General features: G+C 36.2%; 2 protein-coding genes across 3 annotated transcripts; one reads left to right on the top strand and one right to left on the bottom strand.

Moving 5' to 3' along the window:
• Positions 1 to 2,974: 2,974 nt before the first annotated feature.
• On the top strand, positions 2,975 to 8,574 carry LOC114530865 (NADPH-dependent diflavin oxidoreductase 1-like). 2 transcript variants are annotated; one of them, XM_028552455.1, is made up of 17 exons: positions 2,975 to 3,398; positions 3,676 to 3,753; positions 3,835 to 3,932; positions 4,010 to 4,108; positions 4,197 to 4,298; positions 4,412 to 4,515; positions 4,605 to 4,740; positions 5,015 to 5,136; positions 5,927 to 6,099; positions 6,278 to 6,325; positions 6,441 to 6,548; positions 6,768 to 6,966; positions 7,107 to 7,166; positions 7,244 to 7,368; positions 7,490 to 7,584; positions 7,874 to 8,036; positions 8,222 to 8,574. In XM_028552455.1, exons 1-16 carry the CDS (start codon positions 3,246 to 3,248, stop codon positions 8,016 to 8,018), a joined length of 1,845 nt encoding a protein of 614 aa, XP_028408256.1. In that variant the 5' UTR covers positions 2,975 to 3,245; the 3' UTR covers positions 8,019 to 8,036; positions 8,222 to 8,574. The 2 variants fall into 2 exon arrangements, with proteins under 2 accessions (XP_028408256.1, XP_028408257.1); XM_028552456.1 differs by lacking the exon at positions 2,975 to 3,398 and having other exon boundaries at positions 4,024 to 4,108.
• LOC114530867 lies at positions 6,876 to 13,175 on the bottom strand. The gene is made up of 9 exons (XM_028552457.1): positions 13,084 to 13,175; positions 12,135 to 12,418; positions 11,541 to 11,716; positions 11,022 to 11,153; positions 10,282 to 10,424; positions 9,842 to 9,919; positions 9,365 to 9,568; positions 8,591 to 8,839; positions 6,876 to 6,963 (listed from the first exon to the last, which is right to left on the bottom strand). Exons 1-9 carry the CDS (start codon positions 13,102 to 13,104, stop codon positions 6,952 to 6,954), a joined length of 1,299 nt encoding a protein of 432 aa, XP_028408258.1. The 5' UTR covers positions 13,105 to 13,175; the 3' UTR covers positions 6,876 to 6,951.
• Positions 13,176 to 14,324: the final 1,149 nt, after the last annotated feature.

Raw genomic sequence — 14,324 nt, 5'->3', positions numbered from 1 at the left:
GTCTTTCCTTGATGTTACCAGGAAGGCCGGCTTTGGCTTTGGATTTAACAATAAAATTTTCAACTGTAGTGTGTAAGCTTAGTCAGAAACTTACAGGATAAACCGGGCCTATAACTGTAGAGGCTATATTTAAAGCCGATTGTTGGCATTTCAACAACTAATCCAACAATGATACTGTTTCATGACCAGCGTGATAAAAAAAAGCATTCTCAGTCGTGGTTGTGTAAACTATCATTTGTTTCAAACTGCATTAATTTCCGGAATTTAAATCTCCCCTGGTTGGAAATTAAGAAAAATTACTCTTGTGCTGGATCAAATCATATGAAGATTGTCAGTGCAATGCCGATGGTAAATGTTTTTACTTTGGGGTTTAGTGTGTCTGCATATGAACTGCGAAATCAAACTTGTAACTTGTAAGTTTGCCACCAAGGTCAAGGAGCAGTGCCAGTGTGGCAGCATCTTTGAAAAACTCATCATCAAGTATGTTCTAAGTTCTAACTATCTAAAACTGTCTCCTAACGTAGGCCTTTCGGCTTAGCATTTGTAATCGAAACGTCGAGAACTGTTCTCTTGCTCTTTTAGTCAGCTAAGTTATACCACATTTGACTGATATGAGGAGAAGTTACAACCATTTGCTATAACATGCGCGTTATATAGTGAATGTTGATGCATGGGTCAAATGTTACAAAACTACTTTCTAACATGAAAAATAAGGCTACGTTTTTTGTGTAAAGGTAATAGTAATGGCTGACTCCTAAGCCCCTAGTGAGATAGTTTATTACCTAAATATATGTCTGATTAAATCTTGTTGAGTAACCCACCATTCTGAATTTACCTACTACTATTTATAGCTGACATAAAATAGTCGGTCAATTAAATATAGCAATATTTAATTAAAGTGAATGTGGTGATGAGTTTATCAGTACGTTCATTATTGAGTTATACTGAGTTGCATGTTTCAAACTTGGTATTTGTTTGTCTTAGTCATAGTTTGTTATTACAGTTACGTATCATTTCACATGACATTGACATTGCACATCCGTAACTTTGTGTTCGAGACAATGAAGAGCTGATATAGGCTTTAGTAGGTATGTTACACATCACTTCACTTGACGTCAGACCATGGTATCACCCATTTTACAAAGTAACCGCCTCAAGCGAAGCATATAATGCTCGCATTACTGACTGAAATCTAATTAATTGATGTCGAAAGATTTTTATTCGAAGTCGCGACGTATCATAAGACGATACCCTTCAGTCCTTCACCTCAGACTTTACCCATTCATTGTTCGTTCACAAGGAAAAGGAATTTGGTGATCTTATCCAGTTTAGTTTACGAAACACTTTCGGCCACTTTAGCCATTAATGAACACTTCATACGATTGAGAGGCGATATATGGCGATTCACCATACACTGCAAGTGCCGTTTACTAAATTTCAGAGAAAAAATATACTTTGTCTAAAGCCTGCTATACAGACGAGTCTGAGTTTCTAATGACAAGTTATCCTTGTCAACTTCTGTCTATGTCTGTATTGTCTGTGATCAAGAGATAGTCACGCATGCCATGCAGGAGATTTGCTCATGTGTACAAGCAGCAAGAAAAGTAGCAAAAGACGGATTAATTCATTGACAACCGAGATAAAAAACCTTGTAAATGAGACTTTTCAACGGTTAGGGTTAATTTTCGCGAACAGTCGAATATTATCAAATATATAAAATTCTTTAAAAGTAAGGTACGGTTAATTAAGATTATTATAAAAACTTTGCTCGTTTTTACACTGCCTTACGGGGTTTATTGCATGTTGACTCTATTATTAAGCCTGCACAGACCTGTTCTCTATAGGACCGTTGCGATCTTAATGCGCTTCAGGGCGATTTAGAATTTTAAAATTAAACGTTTTACAGTAAGTCTGCTTCACGGAACTCGAAATGCAACTAAAACTACAGTTACCAGTGCAACTGGGACAAAAAGATTAATTGATCAATTACAAAAATCAATTACAAAAACCAAAACAAAATTCTGAAATTGTTTGCTCGTATGCCTCGTGTTCCCGATGGCCATGCAGCTAAACAAACGCAGCCCCAAAACTCAATATTTCTAAAAGCACATCCTGTAGTAATTATAAATGTAAATAATTCTATAGCATACTATATATTAGCCATATAAATCCATATCGCTTGGTAACGAAACGGCTCTAAAGAAATATTCTCCTTTAGTAGGCTTTTACTTTAAAGCCTTTTTTGAGACACAACGTAAGTCGTAACGCACTGAACGAATCGTCGACAAGTCAAGACTCAAGTTAATATTGATTCGGCGATGTGCCTAAAACAGGACTTCTTCAAGATCACTTTCAAAAAGGATTTCTTCGTTGTTTCATTACTTCAGTAGAATCACTACGTCATCATGATCACTGACAGACTGCTGAGTAATGAATGCATCACAGGTCTTTTGGTCTGACTTCTCTTTGAGACATGCAGTCTCGGCACGCAAGCTTATAAAAAGCAATGTCACTTAGTGATAAAGGTTGCATGTCACATCCTTTAATGCTAGGTAACGTAACAACCCACAAAGAAATTCAGACAAACTGTTTAGTCTTTATGCTACTTGCCAAACAATACTCCTACGTCCGAATTTTGAACATTTAATTTGACTATTTATGTTGGCTAGTTCATGCACAGGAATAACCTACATACGTGTGCACTGCACACTAAACCTGAGGGCCCTGGTCACATTTTGATCGCATGTAATTCAGATTTCGCTTTTCAAGTTGGCATACAAGCAAATCCAACTATGTCTATGTGTGTGCGTGTGTGTGGGGGGGCCTAAATTAGACTATATATATATATATATATATATATATATATATATATATATATATATATATATATATATATATATATATATATAATATATATATAATATATTAATATATGAGAAATTAGACTATATATATATATATATATATATAATATATGAGCCATACTAATTTTGGCTGAAGGCAGAACCGCAGAAGTTCAGTGTTAAATAAATTCCTCTACAACGTTTTAAAGATTACGTAACTATGAAAAGCACTTAATGTGAGCCTAAACCTTCAACATATAATGTCCATTTATAGATAATCTTATTTCTCATACGATCCCCAATATCCCTCAATAACGACTAACGAGTGAGAGTCATACATACGCTTCGGCACGTAATTTATGCAAGGTGCTTGGTGAGTGGCCTGGAGACGAAAAATTCAAAATGGAGGGAGACGAAGCTTTAATTTCGCGCAAACTGGTTATTTTGTATGGCTCTCAGACAGGAACAGCTGAAGAAGTTGCAGAACGGATAGGACGCGAAGCTAGAAGAAGATATATTGTCCCTATTGTGATGGGAATGGATGATTATGAAATTGTATGTATTTTGTTGTGTACAATCTACACTGTGTCTGTGACTATGTACAGTCTTAGAAGCTTGGTTGTTGCTCATATTCTCTAATAACTATGCAAAGAATAAATTAGTTTTTGTATCATGCTAGTAGTTTTCACAATCAAATTCGCATCTAATAATTCACTATTAATTGTGTGTTTCATGTGAGTTTACATTCGACAAAAACCGACTACTTTTGACGACTTCTTGTTAAACAATCAGCGATCTCGTGCTAACAAATTAACTAATCATGATCCCGCAGGTAAATCTAATTAAAGAGAACTTCGTTGTTTTCGTGTGTGCAACCACAGGAGACGGGGAGGAACCTGATAATATGAAGGTAACTACACACCATCACAAAACATGATGTGAATTGTAAATTCTCCTCAGCTGTGACAGCTGTGTTTATTCCTTACTATAGGCATTTTGGAAATTTCTTCTCCGTAAGAATTTACCATCACATTGTCTTCAGAATATAAATTATGCTGTACTTGGAATGGGAGACTCATCTTATCCAAAGTAATTTATCCATTTATTTAATTATTTGCAAAAAAATTACTAGTATTTTGATTATATTAATGATAATTACTTTTTAGGTTTAATTTTATAGCAAAGAAATTATTTAAACGCCTTGCACAATTAGGAGCTCAGGAACTGGTACCAATAGCTTTAGCAGATGACCAACATGAACTAGGGTTAGTATGTTAGTTGTTTTTTAGTGCAAAGTTTAAATTATTTGGTGTATGCAGGAGGAATTAACACATGATTTCATTATGTTAACAGTCCAGATGCAGTTATAGACCCATGGTTAAATACGTTTTGGGAAACAATTTTGCAAATAATTCCCTTACCATATGGAAAGGAGATCATTAGCTCTTCAAACAAGTAAGAAACATCCTTCATAATTACCTATTAGCTGTTAATGCATAAAAATATGCCTTACTATACCTAACATTTCTTTCTACATTCATTTAATAGTTTCCTTCTGTTTATACTAGACCTATTCCTCGATATAAAGTAACAATATTATCTGACCAAGAATGTAGTAATAAAGTTGAAAATACAGATGCTGAATTAATTAATAAAACCCTTGGAGACAATGGTAAGAAAGAAAGCTTAATTCTTAGAAGGTAATTGTGGTGTGATTAAATTATGCAGTGAATTAATGACAAAGTATTGTGTTTTTTTTAGGAATTCATAAAGCCAGATCTGTATCAAAAGATTGTCCATTTTTATCAGCAATAATTGAAAATAAAAAGGTTACAACACCAGATCATTTTCAAGATGTCAGATTAATTACTTTTGATATAGCATCATCAGGTATGAGGTAAGACATTATGGTAGCACACATATGGAGCACACTAATTACTATAATATTAACATACTTGTTATTGTGCATTATTTACTGCTCAGAGAAAACTGATCTGCTTCAAAGAACCACTTTGGTTCTTACTTGTTAATAAAATTTTTGATAAGGACCAACAATGAATGGCTAGGTACTAACAAGTCATCCTAAATGTGAAATTGCTTTACCCCTAGCGATTTCAAAAATGATTCAAAGTAAGTAAACATCTCACCTTCCTTAACTTTGTTGCCAACAGCTACAGCCCAGGTGATGTCTTGATGATTCAACCAAGTAATCTAAGTGAAATTGCAAATGAGTTTATAAATTTTCTTGGTCTAAATCCTCATGAAAAAGTATTGCTCTCTCAGAATTACCAAGGTTGGTTGGTCTTTATAAATCCTGTTTTGGCAAGGGGTGCCTATGAGCCAGAACCACATGGCAGCAGAACCTAGTCTTTTCTGAAAACTTTTGAGTGTGTCCCCCCCGATATGTTAGAAAGTCAAATAGGTTCAGTACATGTTTGCATCACCTTATTCCTCCCTCTCTTCGTTGTTTCAACAACTTTAAAAACGTAGATTCCAAATTATTGTGATTTAAAACCATAGCTAACCACAATAATGTTAGATAATCAATATGGTTTACTAAAACTGAACACGACACACGTGTCAGATGGATATACTGTGAGTGAAACAAAATGCAAAAATTGACGAATATAAAAGGAATTAAATTCACCTGCCACTGTATACACATTCTGTCGTAATGTCGTTATTTGTCGACGCTTTACGATACAATTTTGGAGATATTTTGCCAGTTTTATTATATCCAGCTTTCTCTCCTCAATAAACTCAATCCCATTTAAATTTTCCCGCCATTGACGGCGAGAGAAATGACGTTCCTACGTATCCCTAAATTTCCTGAAGCATACAGAAATACCCCAATATTGCCGTAATGGTTTACAAGCGTTTAGCGTGCTCATATATTTAAAAGTGATACCAGAAAATTTCCCTTCAGTACCCAAAGCTCTGTTTTGTTTAAAATTTATCAAAATTGTCCAAGTAAAATCTAAACGAAACAAGAGACCCATTTCTTAGAGAGTTACTTCGATTCATTAATTTGATTGTCCTACGTCATTTAACCCAATATAAAACCTTATTCTACACATTTCTAGACATTCCATTACCTAAACATTTACCCCAACCTTGCACGGTGAGATACCTGGTTGAAAACTATTGGGACATACAGGGCGTTCCCAGGCGATATTTCTTCGAGTTATTGTCACATCTCACTACTTCCGAACTTGAAGAAGAAAAACTACAGGAATTCAATACTGCCGAAGGACAGGTACTGGAAACACGATACGTGGTTCTTGCCCAAACACTACGATATACAAAATGTGCATGACTAAGTAAGAGGTTACGATGTTCAAGTTCATGTTCTTTGAGGACCCTACATGTACTGACAACTTTAAAAATCTTTCAAGGATATTCACGCAGATTAAACCGTGTTTTTTTTGTGTTAGGAAGAATTATATTCATATTGCTACCGACCAAGAAGAACAGCTCTTGAGGTATATAGGATCAACACATTGATACCACATTACGGATTTTCGTAAATACCGTATCCTCTCCACGGAGACCTATCAGAAAGAACCTAATGAAATCGCGTAAATATTTTTGTTTTAGGTTTTCCAAGATTTCCCATACGCCAGCAAGAATATAACATTGGAATATTTATTTGATTTGATTACTCCTCTGAAACCAAGGGCGTTTTCTATTGCTTCATCAATAAAGGTACTAGCGCAAACAATCGAACGGGAAATTGTTTAATATGTGGACGGATCTCAATCTTATTCTTAGGGGGTTCAAATGTTCAGTGAGCTCATTTAACGAGATATATATCTAGTATATAACTGATTCCAAATAAGGATATGACAACAATGACGGATTTTGTGTCGTGGTGGATTAAATATCCAAGCGAACAATCCTATCGACTTTACTACAAATTTCTAGGTACATCCAAACCAAGTGCAAATTTTGATGGCGGTCGTGAAATATAAAACCAATCTTTTCAAACCCAGAGTAGGAGTTTGTTCCACTTGGCTAGCTTCGCTTGATCACACAACGAATGTTAAAATACCTGTATGGATTAAGAAAGCGACGATATCATTTCCCAAATTACTGGACACTCCTGTGATCATGATAGGACCTGGTAAGAGATATGGGAATATTTTGATACTACGGTTATTGGTAGTATTCCGACCAAAGTGGGCGAGGGCCAGCCACGCCCTTCGCTCGTCCTATGGTACTACCACCTAACATATTTTTTGAGAAATATCTTTCTCTTCTGAGGTACTGGATGTGCTCCGTTTCGAAGTTTTATCGAAGAACGAAAATGTCATAGTAACCAAGGTATTATTATTTCAACATACGAACTATATAGTGCACCGAGCTGCTTGTTCGAATTCTTTCATTTTTACTTATCGTAGATGGAAAATGTGTTTTATTCTTTGGTTCGAGAAGCAAATGTAAGGATTTTTTCTTCGAAGAAGAATGGTTACCTCTACAGAATAATGGCCGCTTAATTCTTTTCACCGCTTTCTCACGTGATCAGGTAATTTTTTCTGAATTTTTCGATAAATGACCGATGAATGCGATTTCACGTTCCAACAATCAACAGTGTACTTTTACATTTTACTGTACCTATTCTTCCACAATTTCATTTTACGACATAGGAAAACAAAATTTATGTACAGGATCGTTTAAAGGAAAACAGCTCATTCGTCTGGGAGCTGATAGATCGACAACAGGCGTGGTGCTTCCTAGCTGGGTAAATCAATCGATATTATGGTTTTCAATGCAAACATATTGCTGTGACTATTAAGGTTTTTGGGTAATTTTTATGTGCATGGTTCAATACAAACATATACTGTGACTATTAAGGTTTTGGGATAATTTTTATGTGGTACACAACCTTCGCTAAACCTCCATATTCGAGATATTGAATTTTTTGCATAGTTTAAATTGACTACACCGGCGTATTGCGCTAGATCAGAGACCACAATCATGCATGGCGCCTGATTTTGACAACTCGTTAATTTTTACATGCAATATTCTAGGAATTCCAAGCAAATGCCGTCGGATGTTTCAGATGTTTTAAAAGAAACATTTATGTCAGAAGGCAAGCTGACGAAGGACGAGGCAGAGGAATATTTAAAACAATTGATAAGAACTAAAAGATATCAGAGGGAAACGTGGGCGTAGTGAAAATAATTTTTGTAAATATATTTTATTGGATTTATTTATATTTTTTGCTGTGATAAATGATGTAGTATATTTAATAACAAGTTAACAAAAAGCTTATATATATGTTGTTTTACCCGCCTGACAGTATATCAGTGCATGATTAGGCTTGGATCGATATTTCTAAAAGCTCATATAAATTAATACTAAAATGCAGAGCTAAGTTATATGAGTAGTGCATGTCAGGGTCTTCTGAAAGTTCATATAGATCTATTTTGAAAATATGCTTCGCTATCCATATATGATATGCATGGGGACCTTCTGAATGTTCATATAAATGCCCTTATCAACATGCAGAGCTAAAAACCATTTAAAGTTACGCTCCGCTATGCTATGCATGCAGGCATGCGAGTGCTTTTTAAAGATGCATGGTGATAATATATGTTTATATTTCTTCTATATAAATTTTGATATAGATGAACCTACGAACAATGTTTGGTAGCTATCAAGAAAATATCGTATCCAAGCACATCATTTTTATATAAGTATAAACAAACCGCATTATAACCAGCAATAAATATTTATCTACTTACGTTGGCTGGAAACATCTTATCCATTTTAGTCTTCATAGTGAGCTTGAGTTCAGTACGAGATATCATATCGCAAATACCTTGCAAATAGTTCAAACACTGGTCCATATTTTCATCGGAAACACGCAAAAGACATTGATTAAAAATATCAAGCAATATAATGATGATGTTCTCTTGGAGAGCTTCTGGAACTATCTTGAATGCGATGTATGCAAGATGAGCCAAAACATGACATGAGACCTCAAAGTTATTCTGAAAAAAAAACGAAGGAAAAATAAGGTATTTTATATCAAGTTAAGTTAGGGTAGCAATGTAACACCCCATAAAAAGCTCAGAGACACTCTTTTTACTCCTATAATGAAGTGATTGCCCCCATTGTGTTTTGGAAATTCTTCTTGAAGGGGATCCTAAACTTGTTTATTTTACTTCATCTTGAAAGAGCATCCGAAATTTAGTCAATTTGCAAAGCCAAAGCTATACCGTTGCCATATAATATTTGCTTACACCAAATTTTGCGAACTTAAAGAAATCAGGATGTCTATCAAGCCATTTGAGAAACTTTTCTTAAATTTTGTCCAATGTGCTTTTCCTTTAACACAAGAACGAAACTCTTGCTCTCTCATGTTTGTAGTCATTCTTAATCGAATGTAAACATTACTACCCTTAAACACCAGTATATATAAGTTCCAATATAACCAGGAAGCAGCGTTTCATTTTAGGCAGTTGTCATACCACAGTTGATACCACCCTCCATACTTATAACAATAAAAAACGTACATTCTTGCCGATTTCCAAAGATAGCTCCTTCATCGTTGAGACATAGTTCTTAAGTGCAGTATTCCATACATAAGCTGTTGTCCAATCGTTTCTAGATATATCGCGAAGTATTAATAATAACAGCTCAGATGTTGGAAGACTGTCATCTGAGTTGGAAATATCTGGAAGTACCATCATATCAGTTTTCCAATCCTCTGGTAGAACCTGGAGGTAATCAGCGTTATATGGATTGAAATACGCAAACTATTCCAATATGTAGTAGGATCTTAACGCTTAACGAACAACGAAAATTCTTTATCTCAGTAGACGGACTTAAGGGTAACCGCAAGGGTCCCGTACAGGGGCGTGTACTGCATGTAAGAGGACCCTAGATATGTTGAGCATATACATGACATAGGAATATACCTCATATGAAAAGCCAACTGATCGTGGTGTATCAGATACATACAAGAGAGTGTACACACTACACAAACCTACCAGATATTTATACTTCATCATTTCTGCGGTTACTCTTAATACTCTTTTCCATTGTGTCCAAGAGCAGAACGGCAGAAGCTGCAACATAAAGAAGATGTTTTAATCATATTTTCATCGACTTGAATAGGACCGCTTCAAAATCAAAATAACTTAAATAGGAGCCAGAGGAAATCACTAACAATAAATTAGGCTCACGACTTTGCAATTGTATGTGATACGAGGTTTTGCGCTTGAAGATACAATACACAGTCTGGCATTCAAAATGTGCATATGTAATCACACTCAATGTTTTGAAATAATTTTTGAAGAAATGCTGCAAGTGTCGGATACACCATTTGCGTAAAAAGAAAACGTAAACTATAGATATTGAACGCAAACCTCAGTGCATGCGCATGAAAAAGGATTGTCGACCATTTTAATAGCGATTATTATAAACTCACCGTGGCTAAAGCATGAATTATTTGATTGTTGTCACAAGCTTCTTTTTTAAAAGCGTCACCCTCCTCCAGTTTTGATAAACACATTCCACACACCTCATTGGACGAAGCGCAACCTCTGAAGTACATCGTCCAGAATGGTGACTCTGGGAGATTATTGAAAAACACATTAGAAACACTTTGCAGCATAGTGTAATCACCACTATCAAAAATCATGGTTCATCTCGCAGCGTGAAGTTTAAACCTTATAGCACAGAATACTCATCAGGGGCCGGTTGTATCAAGCCCGTTTAGCTTAAACGGTGGTTAAGTTCAAAATAAAAAGCAAGTCTCACGTTTTATTCAACAAGCAAACAAAATTATTTTAACCTTAATACAAAGATAGTGTTTACAACTACATATTCAGTGCATAATATTCAAGTTGACTCATTCAAGAGGGATGTAAGATTGTTATTTAATTTTGGCTGATCCGCCGTTTAAGCTAAACGGGCTTGATACAACCGGCCCTATGCAGGAAAGAAAACTCCATTGTTTTTTGCGTGAGTGTGATTCGTCATGATTCGTCACTCAGCAAGTACCGCAATATTTAAATATCGCGCCATTTTAAACCTTGGCAGGGGGGTGATTACTTCTGTTTACGGTGCTTGCGGAGTGTCGAATCATGACGAATCACACTAACGCTAAAAACAACGGAGTTGTCTTTTTGATAAGTATTCTGTAGCTAATATAGGTTAAAATCATACCTTGGTCTTGAATTGGTTCCACATTTAGATGGCTTGAAAACAGATCAATGATAGGACTGGGTACCTTTATTGTGCATTTCTTGAATATATCATTTTGTAACAATGGTATTAGCAATAGTGATGGCGTCCAATCTAAATAAATATAAGCGAATTTACTATACAACAAGATCAAAGGCCTTGCTATTCTAATTTCCATATTTCCCGTTTTCAGACCATTTATCGGTCGACGAAAGAAGAACCAAGAGTAAAGTGGCAAATTTGGTCTAAGTTGGATAAGGCCCTAGCCTTGGATAACCTGAGATGCATAACGCATCATTTTCAGGGGCCAGTTGTATAAAAGACTAGTTAACTTGTAACTGTAGTTAAAAGCAGAATTGGCCAATCAGAGCCGTGTATTTCTGAGCTAACTAGGATTTAACTATGCAAAATGTAGTTAAATGTAGTTATACAACCGGCCCCAGATAGCAAAAACATTAGATAGCTTTTTCAGGCCGTTTGATCTGGTCGTCAAAACCTTACCTTGCATGTTTAAATGGTCTTGAATAGAAGGGATATAATCATGATATCTGACAGGTTCGTGAGAAATATTTTCGGCCAGTAAAGGAATCAGAAATTCTTCAACAATTTTCAAAACAACGTTCATCTCGGTCCACGCTTCATCCAACGCGACATCATTCCCCACCATCTCGTCGTCTCTACGATCAAGAAACGTAAGTAGTTAATTAATGCTCAGAGCGCGTTCCTCACCGCGGACACTGATATGATTTGTGATATTATTTTTTCGGACAGGCTTTAAATTTTAAAGTTTGACTAGCTAACTAGGAACAGCTGCGAAAATTTAACTAGAGGCGGGAATCGACCCTGTGATGGTGCAGAGGGGGGGGGGGACTTAGGAAGTGTAGTTGTGCAGTTGGAGTGCTGTGCAGTCGCAGAGCATTCGTGTGGAATTATGGAGCAATACTAGGGGGTATGGGTGGATATCATTGCAGGATATCATTGGAGGTCCCGATAGACCCATTGCACTGACGTCATAATCATTAAGAGTTGTCCTCCAGAGATGCCTAATGTGACGTCTATATAAAGGTCTATATAAAGGAACGATAATTAACACACCTCGAATTCATCACCCAGTCGTTCCAAAACTGCTCGCAATCTTGGTACATTTCCAACAAAATAAACAATAGTTGCAAAGGTTCTTGATCGAGAATCCAGTGCGACTGATTACCCGTAGAGATCAGACCACAGGAAAGACATTTCATTAACATATTCAGTACAAAGATAGGAGAAATGACATCATCATCTTCGCTTGTTAATAATGGTGTGACTAAGTCTTTGTATATTTGAGCGGCTGGCACTAATGGTGGTTCCTTCGTCCCAAAATCTGGATGTATGTAAGGCTAAAATATGGAGAAGGCAGAGTTTTTGGTGTCTTTACTCATAGCGAGGAGGTTAAAAAAGTAGAATTGTATGACATTTACATTCGTATATAATTAAAAACGAGCTAGAGCCTCCTTTTCTTCGCTACTTAGTACTTGGTTTCAGGGCCGCCCAGAGAATTTTTGGGGCCCGGGGCAAAATTCTTATTAGGGGCCCAAAATCCACAGCAAAAAAACGTCCATAGTAATTAGTTCATGTAAATTTGTACTACCGTAATGTGATAATGCATGACCCGAACCTTCAGAGCACTTTTGGGGGTGATATTTTTGCAATATCAAATATATTTTGCATTACCTGAATTATAAATACCCTAAAACCTTTTTTGAAAGAAGACTATATACTTCCAACAATATTTTTATTCTTGTAGCATTTTGGGGGCCCTTGAAACCCTGGGGCCTGGGGCAAATTGCCCCCTTCTCTGGGCGGTCTCTTGGAATACTTAACACTGAAAACATAAAACCGCAACTAAAATCGTAGCGAGAGCACCGGGAATGTCAATACCAATGGATGTGTTTTTGTTATAAAATCAAGTGCGAAACATTATATCGGCGATTTTTGGCAATCTATGCCAGTACCTGCGTTAACTCTTCAATTAATTTTAAATACTGTTCTTCTTGTTTCTTACTGGAGAGTGAAGATATGACATCACGTAAGACCTGAATGATTAGACTGTCCTCATCTTTATGATAAAGACCAACATACCACGGCATCATTTGCAGAAGCTGCGAAGAAAGATAATTTTGGAATTATTATCTACACTGGACCTTCACGATTGGGGTATCTTTTTCAGGAAGTTTAGACACAAACCAATAATACTGTTAGTATCTGCACCGGAACTTCACTATAAAAATATTTCGAACAATACAAGATAGACGGCTCACTGTATCCATAATCCATGCATGCAGTTCTAATACTTAGGCTGCGTTCAGACTGAGTGTCCAGCACCGGTGTCCAAAATCAAAACAGGTTTATAAAACATGCTGAGCACAGTGACCTTGTCGAGTTCTACCTATAATACTTATTGGGAACGTCATGTTCAATTTATAGACGCTATAAAAAGTGACAGGCATCAGCGCTGGGCAGCCTTATATATAGTTTGGACGGCAAACCATAGCTTGCCATATCACAACAAAAATCATCAAGCGGTAGGTAGGTCTTTACCTTACACACAACCCTTTCATAACCGTTATGTTTCGACGCTCCAGTGACCAATTCTCTCAACGTAAGATAGGGCGCGTATAAACATCCTTGAATAATGCCATTCATAACATCTTTAGTGAACCTTTGACTTGATTTGTTTACGAGCTTGTTCATGGTCGCAGTGAGAATAGTTTTTATTGTATTTTGGCTTGCTTCATCGCCAGGAAGAAGAAACAACGAGTGACGTTGATACGAATCAGTGAAGTGAAGACAGATCAAATCAAAGTTGTAGAGGATTACTTCTTTTTGTTCATGAAGAATCAAATTGGGCAACAAGTCCAGGATTACCTAAACGCAAAGAAAGTTTATTTTAATGTTTCATTCACCAAAAAATGGAGGACGTACAACAGCTTTTAGAATGACCTGCAACCATAAAACAGGATTTAAGGCATCAAAGACAGCGAGAAAACGCCCAAACGACTTCTTTAAATGAATTAACTTATAGTTATAGACTTATAGTAAAATAAATGCCGCGAACAATTTATGTTACAACGTATGCATTTTAATACGATATAAGGCCCTAAAACTTTAAAGCATTGGTTTATATCTTTGCAGAGAAAAATTCTACTAAGCCCCATTATGAGGTAGCTAGTAGTGGCGTAGCCAGCCTGACGATTTTGTCCCGCTACGTAAATTTCCAGTTAATATAATGATTTATTTCATTAG

The sequence above is a fragment of the Dendronephthya gigantea genome, unplaced genomic scaffold, assembly GCF_004324835.1.
Source record: "Dendronephthya gigantea isolate DGI-Jeju-01 unplaced genomic scaffold, DenGig_1.0 000067F, whole genome shotgun sequence".
In the NCBI taxonomy this organism is placed as follows: Eukaryota; Metazoa; Cnidaria; class Anthozoa; order Malacalcyonacea; family Nephtheidae; genus Dendronephthya; species Dendronephthya gigantea.
The sequence above is the reverse complement of the archived record's forward strand: the minus strand, read 5'-3'. Positions and strand labels throughout refer to the sequence as shown.